Here is a 23,037-nt window from a genome sequence, read left to right as displayed (position 1 = left end):
CCATGTTTTGCTGATGCCGCCTTTCACTTCTTCGGCTTTGGCTGGGATTCTTCTTCCTCGTCGGAGGTCATCAGTTCACTGCCAGGTGTGTTGCAATTGGCTTGCAATAAAGTCTTTGCTGGCAATGCTCAATGTGGAGCTGAAGCTGGAGCTGGTGATGGTGGTGGAGGGGGTGCTGGTAAGTTCTCCCGAGTAGCCAATGGACTTGACACAGCTGGCTTGGTTGAACATGCAATAGGGCGTGATCGTGGGATGCTGCGAGCCGGTGAAGAAGGTGGAGGTGTCCTTGGACAAGGGAGTGAGTTCTCTTGTGTGGGAAATATACTTGGCTGTGTGGGACAATGCGGGCTCCTGCGAGTCGGTGAAGAAGGTGGAGGTGTCCTTGAAGGAGGGGGCAAATTCTCTTGAGTGGGCGATGGGTGATGTAGAGGTGCAGCTGGGTGCTCTGAGTCCATAGCGCAAGTTTTTGCCGCAGCATTGCAAGCTGCCATTTGTGCGCGCAAGCAAGCCAAGTCGCTGCCGCCCTTGCAAGCACCCAAGGGTCCAAACTCATCAGCACCGTCTTTAGCCACATCACATTCAGCCTCATTCTTGAATAGTTTGCTGTTTTTACATGATATTAGTACAATGAAAAATGACAAGGATGGCTTACAGGTTCCAGTCCTTCAACAATTGTTCCTTGTCGTTGTCAGGTAAGTCATTGATAAGCTCAATGATGTAGCGGTAGAAGTCATGGTAATTAAAATCACTGTCCTCCTCGGTCCATGTATTTCTGGAGCTGATTCCAAATTGGACCTGGGAGACGTCAATGTGAGCTATGAGCGATGACAGTGACGACGAACCTGTACACAGCCATAAGCAATGTGTGGTGGTTCAACAGTAGTCATAGCATGCAATGCAGCATTGGATGGACGTGTCCCACGTGATTGTGCACCATATGCAGTCGAAGGGCCGGTGAATATGTGTCTCATGGTCTGGGAATAATGTGAGAAGCATAAATAAGGGAGTGATAGCGATACCCACACGCTCAAGGACAAAGCCATCAAGAAAGCCGTCCATCATGTTGTCCGGGTCATAGTTGCCTCCAGGCAGATCGCCATTCCAAAGAAAAGCTGGAAGGGTGTCTGCCTCCATGCGAATTTTGCCACTTTGCAGCCATTCAATGGTACTAGTAAAGTAAAGTAAAGTTAGCAGCACATTTAGAAACAAATAAACCTTACATTGTTGGGTCCTCATTGAAATTTTCAATCTCACCGATTGGGCAGAGAAAGCGGGCCAAGACTGGGTGGTTTACACCCAAATGTGTGCATTGACCACTGCCATCATGGAGAGGTGGCACCACGGCTTTGTCTGCTGGATTTGGAGCCACATAGTCGCAAATTGGCATCTTCAAATGCGTCGAGTCATCTGAGTGAGTGCCCAAAATGGCAGATTCCATCTAAAATCCAAGTTAGAAAGCACTGATGGGTGCATATATGCGCATATACTTACCTTTCGGATGATTCTCCTGAGTTCCGAGGCTTTCTTCGGGTCTTTTGAGCCGGCTATGAGAGGTTTCAAGCCCGGTGCAAGCTCTAGTAAGCACTTATAGTTCTGCTGGTACCTATCCCGTGTTTTCTGAGATCTATAGGAGGGAAAAATTAGTCCATCAGTGTCAGTAGGATACTTCCTAGTCATACAGTTTTGATAACTGCTTCTCTTGATGAGCTGCTTCATCCTCATCCTCAGATATGTCTCCAGAATCGGCAAGTTTGCATTGTTTCAGTAGGGTGCCAATGTCGATGACCTTATCAATCTTGCAAAACATGTCAACACATCGTGTGATGCAGCGCGCAGCTGCAAGGTACTCTTCATGCAAATCTGATTTCGATTCTTTCTTGTCTGGCCTATCAACAGTGAGAAGCAAGGGCTCAAGATGGATATGTAAGGACTTACTTTCATTTCTCATCATCCGACTTTGATGAATGTGATTTCTTCTGCTTAGTAGAATGCTTGCGAGTGGGTCGAGAGTGCTCTGATTCACTTGAGGATGAGCTTGATGATTCTGATGGACTTGGGGAATGCCTCCGACGTGCCATAATGGTTGAAGGTAAAGGAGGGGTACAGGGTTAAGGGGAAGATTGGGGCATATCTTTTTGGGGCAAGTCATGTGATTATGGACTTCACATGATTTTAAATTCAATGCGCAATTTACTGCGACAACAAGAAATACAATTTAATGGTATGACTGCAAGTAATTTGAGAGACAATGTCCATGGGAAGTGATATAATGACAGTGCATGAAGCAGGACATATGCGAAGCGAGACAGCAAGTACAGTAATACAATAACAATAACAATAGAGTGCAAGAAACAATTGCAGGAGTTAGTCTAACTTTAACGCTGCTACAGCAGCGGGTAGTATCATGAATGCGTTGACATGATTGAGTGGCACTTCGGCAGACATCTTCCTGAAGCCATGACGAGGGGGCCAAGTATAACTGTTCTCCTGCTCAAACTTCTCCCATAAGGCGACAACTGAAGGAGGGTCCTTAGGGATACCGTGTAGTTGCACGGGTTTCACACTGAAGCACTGAGGTGCATCCCTATAGTTGGGGTCAATGCAATAATCAAGATATACAGGGAAAAAAATGTACTTGGACATTGCCTTGCAGACCATGGTAACATCTGCATCCTCCTTCCTTGCTCCCGCTCCCTCTGCCTTGTCTTCACTATCATCATCTTTGGTTGATCAAAATTTTGATGCATCCTTCAAGTGCAAAATAAGCTTCTATAATGTATGTATCAGTTGTATTGAGCAATTCAGGCAGTAACAAAATTACTTACCAGTGGTCCTGGACACTCAGGTGTGAAATTTATTGTGTAAGTGGGCCATCCAGTGAGAAGATTATCGACCTCCATGACGACGACATTGTCATGAAAAAAGGTGGTTCAGCTGGACAAGTCGAGAGGTTCATGAGGATTAGAGACATGCATTAGAAAAAGTGAGATAAGTGTATGTGTCAACTGCAAGTGTCAACAAGGGAAATAGCCAGCATTTGCCGGTTGTGTGGGAATTTACTGGCAGGCTTTGAAAAATAGTATTCACAAGTTCGAACTTCCTGTTTTTGTTCCTCAGTTAGTACCAACTGCTGGTACGAGCACCACGTGTGGCTCCCCTCAGTGGGACACTTTCAGAAGCTTAGGCTCTGATCCACGACCATCCGCTGTTATCTTGTGCATCTAGGTCCTGGAGGTGAAGCGGCGGTTTCCAAAACTGCGCAAACATTTGCTGCTACAATGAAAAAGCTCAGCAAGAACCCCTCCACGGTGTCGTTCATCATCTCTGCTGGATTTGAAATGACAGAAACTTGGTAAGGCTAATTAAATCATATTGAAACTTAAACTCACGAGTGTTTACAGTGCTGGATGCATTTATGACCCTGTCGATGTCCTCGCAACAGAGCCTGCTCATGAGTTCCCTGATCTTGGATGTCCCATCAACGGATGCGAGATGCGCATCATTGATCCCGCTGATGGTGCCACACTGCACCCCGACGGTGAGAGTGGCAAGCTTCAGGTCCGCAGACCGATGGTCTTCATATGCTACTACACAGTGATCGTATCAAGGTACAAGCAGCCAACAATTGCCTGGGTCGTCATTTCAACAATGGTGTTCGGGTTCTTGTTCTATTCCTTGACTGTGATGGCATCGTTGATATCACCCATGTGTCCATTTCAGACGCTAATATTGATGATTTTGTGTGTGTTTCGCATTGACAGTGAGCACTCTCATGATTTCTGGTGGTTGTTTCCAGTCTGAATCACATCGCAGGAGTACTATGGCTGGTGTTCAAACCAGCATCTAGGTATTTCCAGCAGTTCACGACGTTGGTCTATGGTGAATGACATTTTCTTACACATGCACAATTTTGACTGTTGTTATTAGGTGTACTGCAGCGGCTGGGCGGTACCCTCATGTCAAATTGGACCCAATTATCTGGAGCACTGGCAGGTGATGTTCTTTGCTATGATCGCATAGGACACACAGTGCTTATTTCACTCCACAGGCACTGTGTTTGCGGTCAGCTCATTCACACAGCGCTGTCTCCAGCCATCATTCAGCGCACTTCATCACCTGATATCCTCCCTGAGTTCTTTGAATCTGCCCACTCAGACAAAGGTCACAGACTCTGAAGCACAACTGCTGGACCATCTTATCAGCCTCTTCAAGCAAGGAGGGCTCACAAAGCACATCGCTCGTGCTGAGGAGCTTCTCAATGAAGCACGCAGCATTTCCTTTGTCACCCCATCCACCGAGATGGAGAAGGCACTTGCCAAGATATATGCACAATCTTCTTCGTGCACCCTGGTGTCGGAGAAGCTGAATATTCTGGGGATTTGCAGGATACTCTGATGCTGACTGCAGAGGAATTCTGAGGTGTGTTCTGGTGATTCTCGTTGGCTACTCTGGCATTGATATAACCATGCACAGATGTAGTACTGCTTGTATATTAGCTAGATACAGTTGAAATCAATAACCTTTTGCTCCCACTTTCTGTCTGAAGCTGCTGCCACCCCCTCCCCATTTTCCTGGCCATGGACGAACTTGTTTGTCTTGGCTGTGATAAGGCATTCAGCAGCCAGAAGAGCTTGAGCGCACATGAAGCACTGTGCGACCTTTACAACAAATTCAGCAAACAGGTCAGCAAATTTCACCGGCACGCTGAGAGGAGTCAGCAGAAAAAGAGGAAAATCAACCACCACGAGTATTTGGATGAAGATGAGGGGGGAGCTAATATTGCATATCCCTCCCAAGAAATTGATGATCCCCCCCAAGATATGGGTGATGCAGTTGCCGACTGGCAGGTATGATTTTCATTTTTTTTCACTCTCAACTGAAGCCTCGAGTTACATTTCCAGTCCCCTGCATGTTCCCTGCCATTACCTGAACCAAGTGCAGCTCCTCTGCGCTCCAAACGTTCTGGACACATCATTCACATGCCCAAACAATATGACAACTTTGTTCCTGGCGTAGAGGTTCCTGATGGCTTAGAGGTAGCTCGGGCCAATGACCAGATCATTTCCGAAGACTCTGTCGGTGATGAACCAATCCCTTTTCAGATGGAACCAGATGTGATGGGATTGTACTGAGTGTATCCTGCTCATCCTACTCTGTTTCTGTGGACTGGTACTACGCTTGATACTGTATGCGATGCACCAATGTTGCAGACTGGTGAATATCCGAGGGATGACTCTTCTCGACCACTCACCAGTCCCCCCCTCCCGTTGTCTGTCACTCCTGAGAACCTATACTCTGCATTTAGTAGGCCAACTGCTGGTCTACTTCTGTGCTGGCAATATTCCAACCCCAACTTGATTTCCGATGCTGCTTTGCAGCAACTCACTACTTTCCTTGATGATGATGCTTACAACCGAAATGACATATGCCATTTCAATGTCACTTGGGAGAAAAAGCTTGTTGCAAGGTACCTTGAGGATGAATCCAATCCCTTCGGTGCCAGTAATGGGTGGAAGTCGTCTGTCTATATTCGCCTTCCGAAAGAAAAAAATGAAATGGCCATCCGAAGATGACACCCCCGAGCTCGAAATTCCAGGCATGCACCATTGGTCTTTGCTCAATATCATAACAGAAGTTTTTGAAGACAGTGCAGCGTAAACGTTCCATATGATGCCATTTTGTCAGATGTGGAAAGTCTCAGACGAGCGAAGTATCAAGGTCTTTTCGGAGGCGTATTCTTCCCCTGCGATGCTGGAGGCCCACACTGAGATTAACTCCCTTCCCCATGCAGCAGATGACGATCTCAAACGTGTTGTAGCATCACTCATGATGTATTCTGATTCGACTCACCTTTCCAACTTCAGGGATGCATCACTCTGGCCATTCTATCTATTTTTTTGGTAATGAATCTAAATATACACATGGAAAACCGACAGCTTCCGCATGCCATCATGTTGCATACATTCCTTTGGTAAGTCTTTTTCGAATCCCTTGCATCTCTCGCACCTCTTGCACCTTATTGATGGAACATTTAGATTCCGGATGATTTTCAAGATTTGTACATTCAGGCCTTTGGGGACACATCCTCGGCGGAAGTGCACACACACTGCAAGCGGGAGCTTATGCAAGCAATCTGGAAGCTCCTTCTTGATGGCGACTTTATGCAGGCTTACGAGCATGGAATCACTCGCAGGGTGTTTCCGCGTTTTTTCACCTACTTGGCTGATTATCCAGAGAAGTAAGTTTTTTTAGTCACGTGCTTCTTAGATTGACGTCTTTTCAGGGTCTTGCTTGCTGGTATCAAGTTTCTTGGCCAATGTCTATGCCCGCGCTGCCTTATCAAGAAGGCCGATATGTCTGAGATGGGTACAGAACGCGATATGCACGATCGCATGTCACTCCAACATGTTGATGACAAGGCTCGCCATACCAAAATTGAAAAGGCACACAAACTTATTTTCAAACATGGTGCGCCAGTGGACAGTGAGTGAGTCAAATCTATCCTTAATTCCGAGTCCCTTGTCCCTACATGTGTGAGTACTTCATATTATATTCAAATTGTTGCTAATGGGATACAGAACACCTTTTCGGATCATTTTTTTGCCTTTGGATTCAATCTCTTTCTAATGCTCGTGGTGGACATGCTGCATGAATTCGAGCTTGGTGTGTGGAAGGCTATCTTCACTCATTTGTTGCGCATCATGCACGCTGCTGGGGGTGTCACGATACAAGAGTTAAACTGGAGGTATGTCATTCAATAGTGTCATTTGATAGCATGCTTTTCGTATTACTGACTACATATTTACTACAGGTACTGTCATGTTCCAACGTTCGGGAGGGGTACGATCCGTTGTGTCCACAAGAACACTTCTGCAATGAAGTGCCTCGCAGCTCGAGGTTTTGAAGATTTGTTGCAGGTGGGTTTTAATTCATTTCAAATATGATTTCATACCTGATTTTAATTTCAGTGTGCGATACCAGTCTTTGAAGGGTTGCTCCTGGACAACCATCACGACAACATCATCCTGGACCTTCTGTTTGACCTCGCTACTTGGCAAGCTTATGCAAGGCTCCATCTCCACACTGAAGACACTCTGAACTTTTTCGACGGAGCTACAGTCATTCTCGGCAACAGTGTTCGAAAGTTCAAACAGACGACTTGTGAACACTACCACATGACAGAATTACCTCACGAACACGTGGCTCAAGGGCATCAGCAAGCTGCACTGGCCACAAAGCAAGGCGTATTAGCTAAGGAGCAAGGAGGTGCTTTGCATCGCAAGGTAAAGAAATTAAATATACAGACTTATAAATTTCACGTGCTTGGGGACTACCCGAATACAATTCGGATGAGGGGAACAACAGACAGCTATAGTACACAACCAGTGAGACTTTTTTTTATGCTCGACACTAATCTAATTGTGGTGCAGGGAGAACTACAGCACCGGCGTCTCAAGCGACATTACCCTCACACTTCGAAAACAAAGGCAACTACAAATGCAAGCATCACAAATCAAGATACCATCGAATGACTTTGTACAAAGGTAATCAACGCTCGGGCACAATTTTCCGCCCAACAGGGTACCAATAGACCTTGTCGTGTTCGGACCTCAGCTTCTGACCATTACCACATCGCGAAGTCTGCGCATTCAACTTATGACCTCACAGCATGGTTGGGTGAGCTTGGGGATGATCCAGCTGTCAAGGTATGTGCTTCTCATTCATATTAAAAGTTGTATCTCATGATATGAAATAGAACTTTATTCCTCGTCTCAAAGACCACTTATATGCATGTCTTCGAGGGCTTGTATATGAAGGTGACGAGCACGGCTTTACCAACACAGAGCGAAACTCGGTTCTCATTGCGGACAACAAGCTCTGCGAACACAACATCCTTTGTATCAACTAAACTACCTATGATCTTCGATACAAGCAAGACTCAATCAATCCCTGCACCCGTGCTGATCTCATGGTCATGTCACATGAGGACGATTGCACCCATCCCTACTGGTATGCCCGTCTCATCAAAATTTTCCACGTGAATGTAGAATACTACGAAACCCCGGGTGCAATATGGTCCCATCCAAAGTGTATGGATTTCCTCTTGGTTCAATGGTTCAAGCACGACAATATTCCCTCTGGGTTCAGTGCGAAGAGGCTCCAATGCCTTAAATTCTTCAAGGATGAAAGCCCCAATGCATTTGGATTTCTTGATCCGGAGTGTGTCATTAGAGGTGTGCATATAATCCTGGGATTCGCTTACAGCCGTTCCAAACAACTTCTCAATCCAACAATTGCACGACATGAGGAAGACCCAGATTGGTATTGTTATTATGTGAATATGTAGGCATATTTTTCATCTCACTGTCTACCAACTACTAATGATGTATATACTGTTTACTAGGTTCGTGGACAGAGATATGTTCATGTGATTTCGAGGTGGTGCCATTGGTCACAAGGGCATGCGAGAGTGGGATGATGTTTTGCAGTGCGAGGGACACGTTGCCGAAGACTTGGATAGTGAAGCCGACAAAGATATTGAAATGGAGGATGAAGAGGGTAGTGACAAGGAACTGGATGAGGGGGATGTTGAAGAGGGTGATGAGAGTGATTCTGGTGATGAGAACAATGATGAGGATGAGGATGGTGATAATGGTGATGACAAGGATGAGGACGATGATGAGGACGATGACGAGGATGAGGATGATGATGAGGACAGGATAATAGCTGAGTACAGTGAGGTGCTCGATGACGACATACTCATTGAAGAAGGCTATGGTGCTCTTTAGGCACTTTTAATTATGATCACAAGTAGCAATGAATGTACTGCATATATGCTACTACAATACATCTTATTATCTAGCAGATGTCTGACAGGTACACTACAGATAGGGTGGTATCTATCCGACAGTGAGTCTGACAGACACATGTCATGCTGACACGCCAACATCGCTGGTGTATCTTACAATAGCTGATGCGTATCGCACACATATTAAAATTTGCCACATATCACGTGGTGTCTGATTTGGGTAATTTTGATGATGAGCCTAACCTTGCAATATCATTCAAGTGTCATCTCATATGGCGCAGTGCAAGTGCAATTCTGCATTCAACTTCCTCCCTGCGCGTGAACCGCTCAGGCTGTATGTTTCGTCGTGCAGGACCATAGAATGTACTTACCACCACCCATCCACCCATTCACAATATATAAGCATATCTTGAGCTTGTCGTACACCTGTGTGCCCTCCACCATCTCTACTATGCTCATTTGGAGTGGGCCGAGGGACTCAGGCAGGAATGCATTGGAATGCTCTGCTCATTGTGTGTGATCTATAATTGATTAGTGATGTCTGGCGGGTATACAACCCATCCCTATAGTATGTGAACATGGAAATGAACATGACAGGGAAGACAACTCAGATTATTGCACATGTAGCGCCTCATGGCCGTTCAGGAAGCCCAACTTTTTGTGATAGTGGTATTCTCAATTCGGCGGCGTCTCATTCAAGGTTTCTTAATAAGACGGTCGCGACATTCTGTTAGCAGAAATGAATACTGCTATTAAACTCCAGCCTCAAGTCCTGCGGTAGTTGCTGCACCCCCAAACCCTAGTTGTGCGACTCACAGTCAAGTTGCTGACCTGCTTGCGAGACATCACAGGGCCCCAGATCCATAAACACCTTCAAATCACGTTGGTCCCAAGGCTGCAGATGAGCATCTTGACAGCTCACCAGCTGGGGAGGTGTTACGTAGATCTTGTTCAAAGATGCGGAAGTCTGGATCTGGAGTGACAAGTCTAAGAGGTAGGTTGTGAAAATGAGTTGGAGTAAAATCAAGGGCGAGCTGTTGACGATAGTACTAGTTTTTCCATAGCCACTAGGCACAGTGATCGCAGAGTGGTTTCAGACAACATAACTCACCGACGCAAATTGGACTAACTCGCTGGAGAATCCAAATTCAAACCCAGTTACCTAGTCCGATGGCTTGCCATTGTTCTGACACGGTGAGCGTCCTCTGATGAAATTTCAGAATCCAACCACATGCATGTTAACGTCCAAATCATACAGTTGACCCTTCATAAACAACCCTATAACTACACGTCCCCTCAAACACTCAGTGTTCAGTGCTCAGCACTTGCACTCTCCGGCCTTGCATTGGCATTTGTGCATAAAGTCATGAATCAGACCAGAAATCCAACTTCGTTCAAAGGCAGTATGTCTCACGATTTGCCGCACGAGCAGCTGGCCGAACTGCAGTTGTTCTGGGAAACAGGGACTTGAGCAACCTGCGAAATGATCAAGATGACGAAAATGCAATGGCAAGGCTTACGGTGTGCATGATGATATAGCTAGGTGGATGAATTCAAGGAGTTTGAATGTGGTTACCTCCTTGGCGCGAAGGTCTTTATAGATTTCCTGTGTGGTCTTATTGGTAATTTCTGAGAAACCAGATTATTTTTTTGGTTTCTCTCTTTCCTACCCAAGAGTAATCTCTTCAGTACCGGTGTACTGCTATCCCTACGATCAAACCACACAAGTACCATACTTGTCCTACATGTGCATTCCATCAAACTCTGCTCCTCCATCAAATGCACCATGTGTCTGCGTCAGGTGTCATCATCACTCCTTCAGCATGCTTGCATCACATGACACAATCCTGAACGAAAATGAATGAACCCCAATGATCTATCACTGTCACATCGGGGTTTGCAATATTTAAGACAGGTTTGAATGTTGTGCGAAATGTCAAGATAATACTTAAAATTTATGTTGTCATCTAAGCAGGAGTGAAATTTCAAATATTAACGAGATCTTGCACAACATGATAAATATAAAGCATTAGCAAACATTTTGTTGCCGGCCGAACGTTAATGACAATAAGAAATATAAATGTATATTTAATGCTGGCCTAAACTTCAAAAAGAAACTTCACATTTAATACTCGAAAAAACTTCAACCATTGCATGTGACTGAATGCCTGCTCATGTATGAAGTTTAGACCACCACTTAGACAGGCGTCAAAATTTTAAATATCCCCTGAGGATAAATGTGAAGATAAAACATCAAGTTTTATCTCCAGATAAAATAGATCGCCCGACGATTGCCCACTCATCGCCCGCTGACTGCCCGCTCACGATGATCTATATACAATTCGCCCACTCATGAGTAGATGATTCTCTCCATTTAAGAATTATGAAACATTAGGAGTTAGGAACGAGAGTAGGGAGTCTGATTGCTTGTATATACAGAGTGAACTGAAGATCAATCACAAGATAGAGATAGTATGACTACAGTATCACTTGAAACCGCCCATCAAGCAAAGTGACCAACAACCCAGGATACCTTGACATTTTCCAAGTGACTACTGAAGCTTGATGAGTACATTTTTGCGGGGAAAGGAGGATACTGTTACAGTAACATGAGCGTTACACGTCATTTCATTCTTCGGACTCGTCTAGACCTAGACCATGGTTACGACTATTCTATTTTCATCTCCTCTTTTGATCCCGTTGTTCTGAAATGCGAGAAGCTCTCGCTTCTACCCATAGATCAGAGGAGCCTCGGCTTCTACCGAACCCTATGCCCTTCCCACTGTCTCGGTTCCCTCATTGATGGGGATTTCCCATGCCCTTTGCCCTTACCGCTCAACCGGTACTCTTACCTATTTATACTTATGACTCACACAACCCTTCGCCCTTACCACTAACTCAGTATTGCCTCCGCTTACCCTGTACCCTTACTGTTCCACCGGTATATCACCTTTACGTATATATATCACTTGTACAGTAGATAGATTCTCTAACTTGAATCTACTCGGTTCTCATCTGATCTTGTCGTTGGGTCTGAACTTCTCTTGTCTAAAAGAGAACTCCCTCTGTACACAGAACCATATTCTCTTGAGACAATACTCTTGAGAAGAACTCTGTCTCTTGGATCGTATCCTCGAGAAACTCCAATCGACTCTACACAAGTAAGGGCTTCAACCCTTACTTAGACTTAGCGCAGAAAAGCTCCTTGCTGGGCTAGCGCCGAAGGCCACGCTTCAAATGCCCCTTGCGGGTTTAGTGCCACCAGATCTCATCTGAGAGGTTTCGCATAACAGATACATAGCAAATGGATTGACGGTCTGATCATGATGATCCAGTGGGACGAGTCTGTGTACAGCAAACACAAGTTCACCTGCGGGCATGGCATAGATATGTGGAATGCTGCCAGGGATAGGAGATGATAGTCGGTCACCCCGAGGATAAAAAAAAACTTGACTATTCCCGACATGAGTAGAGGCCCTGCTGTAGATAAGACCATTGAATTTTAGTCGTGTGCGTAATATGGCTGTGCGTCGTTTGATGAGCGCATACAAGTCTTCAGGTACAGCAACAGCTCTAGCAGAGGAAGAAGCCTGTACACTGTTGTCCAAAGGATCCTTGACAAGTTCTTCACCGAGACTTGTAGCGCTCTTGGCAGCATACATATTGTCAAACAGAACTTTGCACTCTTGAATAGCTGGTGGACAATCCAGTCGACTTAGCCAACAGCGAAGTTTTGAAGTTTTGATAAAAGAATACAATATGGTATTTTCCAACTCACCTTGAAAAAAAATCAGTTTTGCTACTAACTAGTGCTCTGTAAAGACCCACCAGTCTTGTCATTTACTGGAAGACGCTGAAGTATTCCGATTAAATGTTCAAATGGAAAGCACCACCAAGAGTGGGCAGGGCCAAATAGAAGTAGAAAGTCGTATATGTGGAAGGCAGCATGGTGATTCGGATGCAAAGCAAAGGTGGGGTGTATCTTCTTCAAATTTCCAACATAACATGCAATGTGGGAGCGATACGCATGTGCTCTCTCTGCAGAGGTTGTTCGGGCACACACGAGATAAACTGCACAAACAAGTTCCATAGTGTGGTCGAGAATAGCTCTAAGGTGGGTCCTGATTTCATCAAAAGGATGCGAAGTGCCAGCCCCCCACAAGCTCACAAGGGCAATGGGAATGTAGACGGTGATTAGGGAGTGCCACTCGTCCACTTTCATTGTCCTGGCAGATGCACTTCCAAAATCACTTGGGGCCGAAGTAAACCAAGATGGAACGGTTATCTCCTGGATGATGTCTCAAACACGATTGAGTGCATCTAGAGAATTGAACCCATGTTCCTTCTGCGGAGCAGTAAAAGGTTTTCCACGGCGCTAAGAACAAACATTGGAAACTCGTAAACAGGGAGCGGCACATTAAGAACTTACCCATTCCACGAGAGCTTTGACATAGTCAATTTTGAACAATCTACTAGATTTCTGGGGAATGCATTGCAAGGCCTCGCAAACAAACTTGAGGGGTCCTGTATTCTTGGGAGACAGAGATTTTTTCAACTTTTCCAGGTTTTCGTCATCGGAAGGCAACTGGGAAACCAGAAGGGTGCATATAGCAGCGACCTGAGTTAATTCCTTGGAAGTCATCCCCGGAGGCATCTCGTCTAAGTCACACAAAAAGGCTGGAGGGGATGAAGTCGATGAAGTGGTCGCCATAGTCAAACCGAGAAGGCTACGGGAGTGATGCTGAACTAAACCTTCCAATATGCAGTGCATCGGGTCGACAACAAGCTGATGTGAGGGGTCCCAGTATGGTAAATGCCACATCTCTGAATAGCGCACTCCATCAGCTTTGAATATTTTCTCTCGTTCTGAGGTCGTCGCAGCGTCCCTCCACTGCTCAGTAAACTTCCAGAGTTCATCTTTATCACGAGGTTCCCAACTTTCAAAGTCCACTCTACTGTAGGTAGTCTTGTGGTAGCAATTGCATGCGCTACAATAGAAGTGACTGCCGGTTCCAGCTAAAGAGGCAAGATGACAAGCGGCAGGAAGATCACAAACAGCCAGAGCAACAGCGCTGTGAGTGAGCCAGCCGGTAGGAAAACAAGCAGTCTTGGAAAATTTGATACTGCACTCCCATGAATCTACCATGTCATTGATGAGTGGCCGGATGTAGTGATTGAGATGCTCAAGGGACGGTTGTTTCGGACCCGGGATGATCCCTGCAAGATACATGTTTTCGGGTTTGTACCTGATATCCAATGGTAGATTCAAGCATGCCATCAAGATGATTCCAGAGGATTTCCTAGCACCACACAAATTCATACCTTCAGGATTGAAGAAGTCCATGTGAAGAGCAAAAGTGTAGCATCCTTCGTCTCCTCTATCGATAAAAAGTGAACCTGGCTTTGGGCCACCAAACTGACGGAGAAATTTAGCTTTGAATGCGTGTTTCATCAAAGGCGGATGGGGAGAACTAATTGAGTCCTGCAAATTGTCGCAGGCCTGATCCATCACTGCCTCGATATCTGCACAGGAGAGGAGACCAGCAAGGTAGTCCTTGAAACCGTGGTAGACAAATGTCTTCTTTGGCCGGAGTACTCCATCACGGCCATGGTCAAGCAATGACTCGCCACATTCAGCCTCTGGCATGGGTTGGTGTGTGCAACGTTCAGGATATGTAGGAACAGTTGAGCCGTCTGCATAATGTGGGCTGTAAGTGCAGTGACAACTGGAGCAGACTGTGTAGATGACAGTTTTCTCGGTGAGATGGAAATTTGAGAGTGCAGTTTCAAAAGTTATTGGAATTTGTCTAAGCACATTTTGATGGGGATAGCTGAGGCTACCATCCAATCTCCGGAATGCAAGGAGTAGCAGGATTGAGATAAGTCCCAAGATGAAATCACAGCCTCACCTACTGACTCCCATGACGACTTTACACATCATGCCGATGAATAAGGCGACCTGTGCGATTTCGTCATACTGAGTCAGCGGAGATTCATGGTGAATATCTATTGACTGTTAGAACACGATCATGACGAAGATAGTCAACTCTTACCGGCATCGAATTCGACCGCTGTATGCAAGTCCATTTCGGGCAGCTTGTGACTATTGAACTGGGCTTCCAAGCCATCCATCTCCAGCATGATTGCCTTCTTCTGCGCAACCACAATGTCTGCATGTTGTTTGAGGTTCTCCACAGCTTTGCGAAGCACTGGTAGCTCGCGACCAACATGATCGAAATTACCAGCAAGCAAGAAGCGAAAGCACTGCTGAACACAGAACTTGACGTTATTGAGGACTGCGAAGGCCTTCACGGTTGGCTGGTGTCTGATCTTTTTGGAGACGTCGCAACGATCAGCAGTTGCGACACTGGGTTCTTGTGCAATGAAAGGATCCAACAATGTGAGTCGCTCAAGATCATCTACCAGAGCTAGAATAGATACTGGTAGAGTGGGGTTGGGGTGCTCTGGATGCCCAGGCATATGTGGAGCAACAAGCAGTTCGTTGTTGGTAAGGGTGAGTGTGCGGAGCTGTGAGGCTACAAAATCCGCGCCATCATTCCTGCGATCAGATCCAGCAGCATGAACAAGCACAGCATGTTCTGCTTGGATATGTTGTAGATGGGCGGCCATAAGGTGTTCTGCGATGAGCACCCCCTTAGGTGTGCCATCATCAGCACGATCGCCGGTTTCGATGCATTCCTCACAGATGCACCGTTTATACACTGTGCGGGACACAGGCATCAAGAGTGGGGGTGATGATAAGAGTGATCAATAGCAATGACAGTATGTACCGTCGTTTCTATGAAAGGGACAGGGAGTGAGAGTCGTAGTGTTGGAGAGCCAGAACCACCTGCACAGGCAAGCTTTTAAGTTAGACAAAAAACAACAACAGAAGAAACAACTTGCAATGTCTAGTAATGAAACAACAAGAACAATGATCGGTGGAATACAACAAAGTGTTGCAATCGCAGAAATAAGCCTAGTACGAAAACATATGGCGAAACTGTGGGGAAGAGGCGACAGGCTACCACAAACGTCAAGGTGAGGAGTGACTTGGAGTTGGGACGTTGGCGATGGTGACGAAATTAGAGAACACTGGGCACGACCGTACATACAGTCGTACCCTGGGAGAAGGTCATGGAAGGACCACAGGCGTTGAGCTGGGGAGTGACTCGGAGTTGGGATGTTGGCGATGGCAACGAAATTAGAGAACACCGGGCACAACCATATATACAGTCATGCCCTGGTCATTCATTGTCGACAAGGATGACAGGCTCGGCGGTGACAACAGCCAAGCCTGGTGGCGATAAAAGTACGATAGGCATGACCATACATACAGTCATGCCCTTAGGGGAGGATGGCCATTTTTTTGATGAGGAGAATAATAAGGATATGAGTTTGATATAAGTTAATGTTTCATAAGGAAGAAAGACTTAGAACTTTGGCAACGAAAGAGCACAACAGTCACAAATAACAATATTCCCATATTAGGACATTGTTACATAATATTGTTCTCAGCATTGCAAGCTTCAGAATCACTGCCAAGTTCCAACCACCAAGACTCGGAGCTCGACGGTTTGTACTGTCAAGCTCATCGAACTCATCGTTTTCCTATCTTTTTTCCCATGTTTGGAGCACGATGGTATGTACTGTCATGTCTCCTGCATGGGAATACTGTCTACCTTGCCAAATTTTTGCTGATGCAGCGATCCTTTGGATCCAATCTGAGGCCCATCCATCCATCCTCTACGTCAGGCAAGCAATAATCCCACCATTAGCAAATCCAACCGCTAACAAATCCAAACATTAACAAATCCAGCGGTCAACACCCTTCATCCCCTCCACCGTTGGTCAACACCCGTCACCCCTCCACCGTACATACAGTGAAGGGGGCAATGGCTTATTGTACATTCCTGTGGCGCATGTCACTCACTCCATCTATTCAACCCTACTCTACACCACATATACTATGCTACCACAACTTTCATCCATTGGAACATCTTGTTTGAAACATTCAACCTCTCCACCTGCCCCCCAGTAAGACCATCAAACCATTCGCCGTTGTATAGGGCCTTCGGTAATCCAATGACCAGGCTATGTACAGTTGTCGAGTTACCAGGCACGTGTATCCTTTTCATTGGTTTGGAACCCTGCGGCGCGAAAACATCATCGTCCAACACTCTCTGATTGTCGATGACATTCAGTTCTCACTCTATCCCATGACGCCATGCCATGTTCTTCACTCGGAGTACACATTGTACGTTGTTTTCCACGTTGCTTTCTTCTGAACTCATGCCACCATCTCCCAGTGTCTTGATTAGTTTTTGAAGCCACATCCAAGCTGGTAGGTCATCATCCTCATCGTCCTTCAGCTTGATGATATGCTCAAGCATTTTTGCTCTGCGAATGTATTTCTGTGGATGCATTAGTATGTATCCGAAAGCCTCATGATTGTGTCATGGACATACATTCCGCTGACAAGTTGTTTGACAAACCGACTTCAGATTTTTGCCTCTCTTTGTGATCAACCTCTCCTCCACCTCTGCTGCAGTTTCCAAGATGCCCTTTGCTGTGACCTTTGGTTGTGCTGCTCTCCAGGCCGTCCACAGCCGCTTATAGCGATCCTCAAGAATCACTTTATAATACCCATCTGACCTTTGGAACGGCCACTGCTCTTCCACATTCCTCCTTTGCAATTCTTTAAGTAGCATATCGAGGATTCTTGCATTCCAAGGGGTGTTAGATCCATGTGTGAGATTGAAGGCGAGGTTCTGGGTGTCAGGGCCTGGTCCATCTTCATACTCGTATGAGTACACATCTTCACGGATGGCTGGCTGATGCATGATAAAATCTGCATCTTGAGATATGCTGAAGATATCTTTGAGGAGACGCCAGACTTCACCCTGTTCCATGCTCAGTATGAGCACATATGTCGAGTTTTAGCTCTCACAAGAAGGAAGTGTCTTTCGTGACTCAATTCTGTGGCCCTTTCCATCCTAACTTCATCATCCTGCATCCTTTTCCTTCGAGGACTACACTTTGTGGACATTGGGAGACCCTTATTGATGAAGATGCATCTGAGTGCCGCCTCTACTCCTCTGGAGACCGTGTTCTCCATTGCAGACATGGCATTGTCCGGCTGAGATTGTGGTGGCTCTTGCTCTCCTGAGTCTTCTTAAGTCATGCAAGTGTTTTGTGTTTATTCTTCTAGTTGTCTTTTTGCATGAACAAGTCCATCTCGCCCAATCACTTTCAATTATCTCATTGCTCAATTCCCCTGTTGTGGGGAATTCCCCCACTGTAGGTGTAAAACCCCGTCCTTTCCGCATCATCTCACATCAGTTCCGTGTATTCCGCACATTCCATGTTTCCCGCGCATTGTCCGATGGGTTCCGCATTCCTGCACATCCTTCGGAACCCACCCGCACTATCCGATATTCCCGCGCATCATTGGACAACCTTCGCATGTCCTGTCCCCATCCTTCCAGGTCCATTGGCACGCTGTATCCCTCTTCCCGCTGTTCCTAACGTTATCTGGATCAAACTGACACATGCCCTTATGGCACGGACCCCTATTCCGGAGTATTGCGCCGATGTGCACTGCCTGCCTTCACTTCCGCTTCCTGAGAGACTTACTACCTGTACCTCAGTGTTCCTTAAAAATAAACTTCCCTTTAAGTAGTGGTACTTGGGGCTTGGGGATTTTTTATCGAATCCCATCTTTTACCTTCCCACTTTTCCTTCACCTTACTAGAGGACCGCTTTGACTTATGCCCACTATCAATCTAACCTTGTGATATACTTCCTTCGACTTCGCCTGCGAGTTCCGACGAATCAGTACGTTCCGCGCTTTATCCGTTTGAGTTCCTTTCCATTCCGCTTGAGTTCCGCTCGGGTTCCGCTTGTTCTGCGCGAGTTCCGCTTGTTCCGCATTTTTGCGGATCCTCATCCTACTTGCGGTAGGGTTGAATAGGGTCGCTTAGACAGAGATTAACACTCCCCAGTAGCAATCCCCTTTAGGGTCGAGCGTGCTTGTTCTCAAGCGAGGCAGTAGGCAGCAAAGACCCAACTGTGTAGTAGATCGATTTCTCTCCGCTGCACTTGTTGTACCCACACCATACAATTACCCTTGGCAACCAGCGCTGCAGGATTAACAGTACAGATTCTTATTGTCATTCTTCATTACCGATTTGGTTTGGCTCATTTGGCTCCCCGCTGTTGCCGGCAACTGTGTCCCCAAAGTAGACTCTAATATGGTTATTGTCTTTGATTTGGCATGCAAAGTTTAAAAAGTTGGACCGTTACTACAGCCCGCTTTCATCGCCCACGTCTTACATTCTTGTCTTGATCAAAATATAATCAGCATGGTGAACTCTCACACATATATCCTTCCTACATCATCTGTAAGTCATCAGCCACTTGCTCGCACCCTTTTTTGACCTTCAAACAGACCCTGGAACTTCACCTGCGGTGCAGGCTATATTCGACATTGTGGACCAGACCCCATCAGGCCACTATGTTGACGCGGTGCTCTGGTTACTCGTGTACTGCTCAGCGCTTTCCTGTTCCTGAAAGTCTCTTCGAGGAAGCTACCATGCAGCCTTATATCCACAACTGTTTTGTGACTGTGCATGAAGGGAGACACATCTATCAATTCTGCATATTCTTCAAACGGCATCTTCGTCTTAGAGACAACCTGCTTCTTAGTAGTGGCGATCGTAAGTTCTGAGGCGATGCAGTTGTTATGAGGATTGGTGTCAACAATCCTTCCGTTGTGAACATGCGAGGCAGAGACAACGCGCTTGCTGACTTCATAATTCACCGGTGAGTAATAGTCAACTCCACAATTGACTGAGCCTACCTTAACTATCTTTCAGCTTTGCGCAGAGGATAAGTGGTCGTCCAAGAGCTAGGCTCCCGCACTATCTTACTCTTGTAAAACCCTTGAGCACTTGCATCAGTTGCCAATTGGCTGCGAGGTGTGGAGTAGCATAATTTCTGGACTGCGAATGCATTAGTATCTGGACTATGAATGTATTGTTACACTATTACCAGAATTTCTCAGCTGGACTGTGAACATAATATTATTGCAATTTTCAAGCTAAGGGTGCGCGAAATAGTCCTAAATTTGTATTCACCTTCACTCACATCAATTCCAGGGTGACACTTTCAAAATGGGCCTTCTGGACATCTTGGATTGCTGTGGATTTTCAGAACAGACAGAGCACTTCGTAGTCGTGTGCGTGCATTAAATTGCGAAGATATCACGCATGGCTCAATACAAACAGTCAGAGCTAGGATTCAGACAAATGACATGACTGGTAAAGGATGGGGGTATCTAGTGCAGTGGGGGTATCACTTCTTGCTCCTCTTCTTGCCCACAGACATTTCTCCCTCCTTTCGTCTAGCATGACCCAACGTGTATTTCAGGCGCATCATAATCAAATCATTGACTGGCCATAAGTTGCTATAATTTTCAAGGTCTGGGAAATCGTCGAGAGCCTGAGATGTCATGAGTTCATTGACAACGAGACCGATAGAGGCTGTTCACCTTGTCGTGCACAACTTTCAACAGCACAGGACTTTGGGCAGAATCGCATTTTGTCGTGTCAAGGTGGTCCTCGATGAAGTTATGCACATTTTTCTGAGGGATTTGTGAGTTACTTTACAATGGGTACAACAATACTTAGTGAACCTTGAATTTTGCATACATCTTTGGATTCCAATCCAAAGCTTCATAAAGTGTGTACCCCCCATGCCCTGGGCACCCAGGTTCACCGGCAGGTTTAGGAATCTTCGAGTCTTCCGATAAACTCACACCTGAAGTTGAGGAGGAGTCGCTATCTGATAAAGAATCCAAAGAGGAGCCTGCAGAATCTGAGGGCACAGGTGTTTGAGAACGGGAATGCGGGAACGTGACCTTCTTTAGGTATGGTGAGGAAGAGTGATCAGATTGCTTGAAAATCCGCTTTGCGAGTTTGAACTCAGGGGCGGGTGTGGACGACGATGCCCTTGCAGTGGGAATGATACTGGCTTTAGGAACCAGGACTTCATCGGCAATAAGTGTAGTTGGGCGACGATCAACATGGTCAAAGAGCTCCAGCTGGTCTGTGAGCATTGGGGGAAAGGGCGGTGGTGCACCAGTCTCCAGGTCATAGAAAGGAGGAACAACTGTAGATGTAGACGTATTGTGCATGATAGAGTGATAGGAAGGGACCGAATAACTACGTTGAACTTAAGGGATGATTCAAGGGAAGCAAAAGCACTCAACAGACTACCATATTGGGTGAAAACAATAAGGGCTACATGATAAATGGTAACCGTCGAAGCACAATAACTATTATGAACAATAAGACTTATTGAGGGGAACATTGAAAGGCATCAAGACTATAAGTTACCATGGAATCAAACAGATACAAAAGTATTCGAAAACAAATGTGCAATGCTAATAAATACGCTGTGAGTGGGCAACTACAGCAGATCATATTACAATGTCTTTCCTTGCTACATTTTTCAACAAATCAGCGCAGCCACAGCGTTACAAGCTGCTCGCTCGTCTAACTGCCCACAGTGGCTCTGTCTATGCACTTGTGATCTCTAATGATGGGCACCTACTTGCATGCGGTGGTAATAAAGCAGACACTCAACCATAGACAGCGCTAACAAACAAGCAGGTACCGAGGGCATCAAACTCTGGGATATAAAATCTCGGAAAGAACTCACATCTTCGTCTCATCATCATGAATCCCGGGGAACAGTCAGTTGCACAATCTGGACCACGACCAGGAAAACCACGGCAGAAACCCTCTGTTACAGAACAGGCCTGGGTTACATCATATTTTTGCAATGCAGTCTCACAAATGTAAGTGCCCAGGGTTCCCACTCGACCGTCCATTGACATCAGCAGAAAACATTCCAGGAGATTTGTGCCAGGAGACTTGGATCAGGTTTTGAGAGTACATGCTTGTCCTGGCATTCGACTTCCTCCGAAGGCAACCTATGGATTGCTGTGGGGATGAGAGACAAGATGGTTCAGGTTCTGATGCTCAACACAAGCTCGCAGCTCCAGTCCGTCTTCACAGTGCAACTTGAAAATACGGTACCCAAGTCTGTGGCATTCGCAGATAACTGAGATATCTATGTCTTCGGGCTCTACAATGGCAACTTGTCAGTCCCTCCACTCCAGGATTTTCATCGCCTGATACTAAGCCCCCAACAGCATAAAACTGAAGAATGAAGATGGTGTTGTATTGCAGGAAACGAGCTGCAAATCAGTGATGTGAGGACCACCACTCTTGACCCGCGTGTTGCTGACATTATCCAGTGGTCATGCTGTGGTGCACTCAAAGCAGGGCATTTTTGTCATGGATAATGCGACGGACAGCTTTACATTGTATCGCCTTGAAGGCGATAGTGAGCCTGTTCGAACGTTTGCAACTGCTGTGCCAAGCATGTCAGTCCCCAAGCAAGTGGCATTTGGGGAAGAAGGAAAGGTAGTTGTGGGGGGAAGTGACAATGGATTGGTATATGTGTTCGATCGGAAGACAGGGCAGATACTCAAAACCCTCCACCACGCAGACACAGATGTTGGCCTTGTGCAAACAATATCCGTAAGCGTTAAGACTGATTGGAAAGAATGTTGCTGAACTGGTTTAGACGCATGATCTCCACGGTCCAAGGCGCCTTCAGATAATTACTGGTCCCTGTTGCGCAAACTGATGATGCTGATACAACTACTGGCACTGCTATCCATGAGCGTCTTCCTGCTGATAAATTATAGAGACAGCTTTTTGGTAAGTATTCATTTGGTCAGCAGGAATATAACTAACGCACCTCCAGGACAGCGCAGTGAACCACGTGCATGGGTACATGACTTCAGCGACGATGAATAATGTGGCCAATGAGTTTTCACAGCATATCAAAGCAGCAATGAAGTTTGGCGAGTATGTAGATGTCGAGGACAATAAGGAAGGGCTGACTGAAGGATACATCAAAAATGATATTAGGATGCTCCGGGAATTAGCAGTGAAGCTCATGGAGATAGCTCAAGAAGCAGGTGGAATCAATGAAGATGAGGGCAAGCACGATACTCCGCAGGCAGTGAAAGGAGATGAATGGACGAAGAACCTATCTCTCGTCCAGTAAAAGATAGCACGCTAGCTGAACATAACTTATTTTGGCATTGTGCCCACCATTGGATTTGGCAGATGAATCTACGATTAAGTCAA

At 46.0% G+C, this 23,037-nt stretch overlaps 8 protein-coding genes across 8 annotated transcripts; 4 read left to right on the top strand and 4 right to left on the bottom strand.

The window, feature by feature from the left end:
- Positions 1 to 75: 75 nt before the first annotated feature.
- Positions 76 to 2,149, bottom strand: EDB91DRAFT_1087218 (uncharacterized protein; the record flags this gene model as incomplete). Its single annotated transcript, XM_041316178.1, has 9 exons — positions 76 to 305; positions 326 to 603; positions 653 to 795; positions 843 to 974; positions 1,024 to 1,168; positions 1,221 to 1,438; positions 1,492 to 1,624; positions 1,680 to 1,881; positions 1,936 to 2,149. The coding sequence occupies 9 exons, from the start codon at positions 2,147 to 2,149 to the stop codon at positions 76 to 78; spliced, it is 1,695 nt and encodes a 564-aa protein (XP_041170790.1).
- A 480-nt stretch (positions 2,150 to 2,629) lies between these two features.
- On the top strand, positions 2,630 to 4,395 carry EDB91DRAFT_1087217 (uncharacterized protein; the record flags this gene model as incomplete). The annotated part of the gene is made up of 8 exons (XM_041316177.1): positions 2,630 to 2,776; positions 3,118 to 3,133; positions 3,226 to 3,352; positions 3,402 to 3,558; positions 3,609 to 3,742; positions 3,797 to 3,879; positions 3,928 to 3,993; positions 4,049 to 4,395. The coding sequence occupies 8 exons, from the start codon at positions 2,630 to 2,632 to the stop codon at positions 4,393 to 4,395; spliced, it is 1,077 nt and encodes a 358-aa protein (XP_041170789.1).
- Positions 4,396 to 5,132: 737 nt separating this feature from the next.
- EDB91DRAFT_1025095 (uncharacterized protein) lies at positions 5,133 to 5,435 on the top strand (the record flags this gene model as incomplete). Its single annotated transcript, XM_041312624.1, has 1 exon — positions 5,133 to 5,435. A coding segment is annotated over one exon (303 nt), but the record flags the coding sequence as incomplete, so codon positions are not given.
- A 3,495-nt stretch (positions 5,436 to 8,930) lies between these two features.
- On the bottom strand, positions 8,931 to 10,628 carry EDB91DRAFT_1339939 (uncharacterized protein; the record flags this gene model as incomplete). The annotated part of the gene is made up of 7 exons (XM_041325692.1): positions 10,330 to 10,628; positions 10,224 to 10,285; positions 9,921 to 9,942; positions 9,732 to 9,782; positions 9,626 to 9,704; positions 9,181 to 9,258; positions 8,931 to 8,971 (listed from the first exon to the last, which is right to left on the bottom strand). The coding sequence occupies exons 1-7, from the start codon at positions 10,336 to 10,338 to the stop codon at positions 8,931 to 8,933; spliced, it is 342 nt and encodes a 113-aa protein (XP_041170787.1). The 5' UTR covers positions 10,339 to 10,628.
- Positions 10,629 to 17,016: 6,388 nt separating this feature from the next.
- Positions 17,017 to 17,721, bottom strand: EDB91DRAFT_1254889 (uncharacterized protein; the record flags this gene model as incomplete). Its single annotated transcript, XM_041323878.1, has 2 exons — positions 17,017 to 17,223; positions 17,278 to 17,721. The coding sequence occupies 2 exons, from the start codon at positions 17,719 to 17,721 to the stop codon at positions 17,017 to 17,019; spliced, it is 651 nt and encodes a 216-aa protein (XP_041170786.1).
- A 1,553-nt stretch (positions 17,722 to 19,274) lies between these two features.
- Positions 19,275 to 19,538, top strand: EDB91DRAFT_1062410 (uncharacterized protein; the record flags this gene model as incomplete). The annotated part of the gene is made up of 1 exon (XM_041314521.1): positions 19,275 to 19,538. A coding segment is annotated over one exon (264 nt), but the record flags the coding sequence as incomplete, so codon positions are not given.
- Positions 19,539 to 20,164: 626 nt separating this feature from the next.
- Positions 20,165 to 21,005, bottom strand: EDB91DRAFT_1254888 (uncharacterized protein; the record flags this gene model as incomplete). Its single annotated transcript, XM_041323877.1, has 3 exons — positions 20,165 to 20,311; positions 20,361 to 20,453; positions 20,505 to 21,005. 3 exons carry the CDS (start codon positions 21,003 to 21,005, stop codon positions 20,165 to 20,167), a joined length of 741 nt encoding a protein of 246 aa, XP_041170784.1.
- A 1,096-nt stretch (positions 21,006 to 22,101) lies between these two features.
- EDB91DRAFT_1062420 (uncharacterized protein) lies at positions 22,102 to 22,455 on the top strand (the record flags this gene model as incomplete). The annotated part of the gene is made up of 1 exon (XM_041314524.1): positions 22,102 to 22,455. A coding segment is annotated over one exon (354 nt), but the record flags the coding sequence as incomplete, so codon positions are not given.
- Positions 22,456 to 23,037: the final 582 nt, after the last annotated feature.

This window comes from Suillus paluster (genome assembly GCF_016628075.1).
Source record: "Suillus paluster strain FC165 chromosome Unknown EDB91scaffold_120, whole genome shotgun sequence".
In the NCBI taxonomy this organism is placed as follows: Eukaryota; Fungi; Basidiomycota; class Agaricomycetes; order Boletales; family Suillaceae; genus Suillus; species Suillus paluster.
Note: the sequence above shows the minus strand (reverse complement) of the source record. Positions and strands in the feature narration are given on the sequence as shown.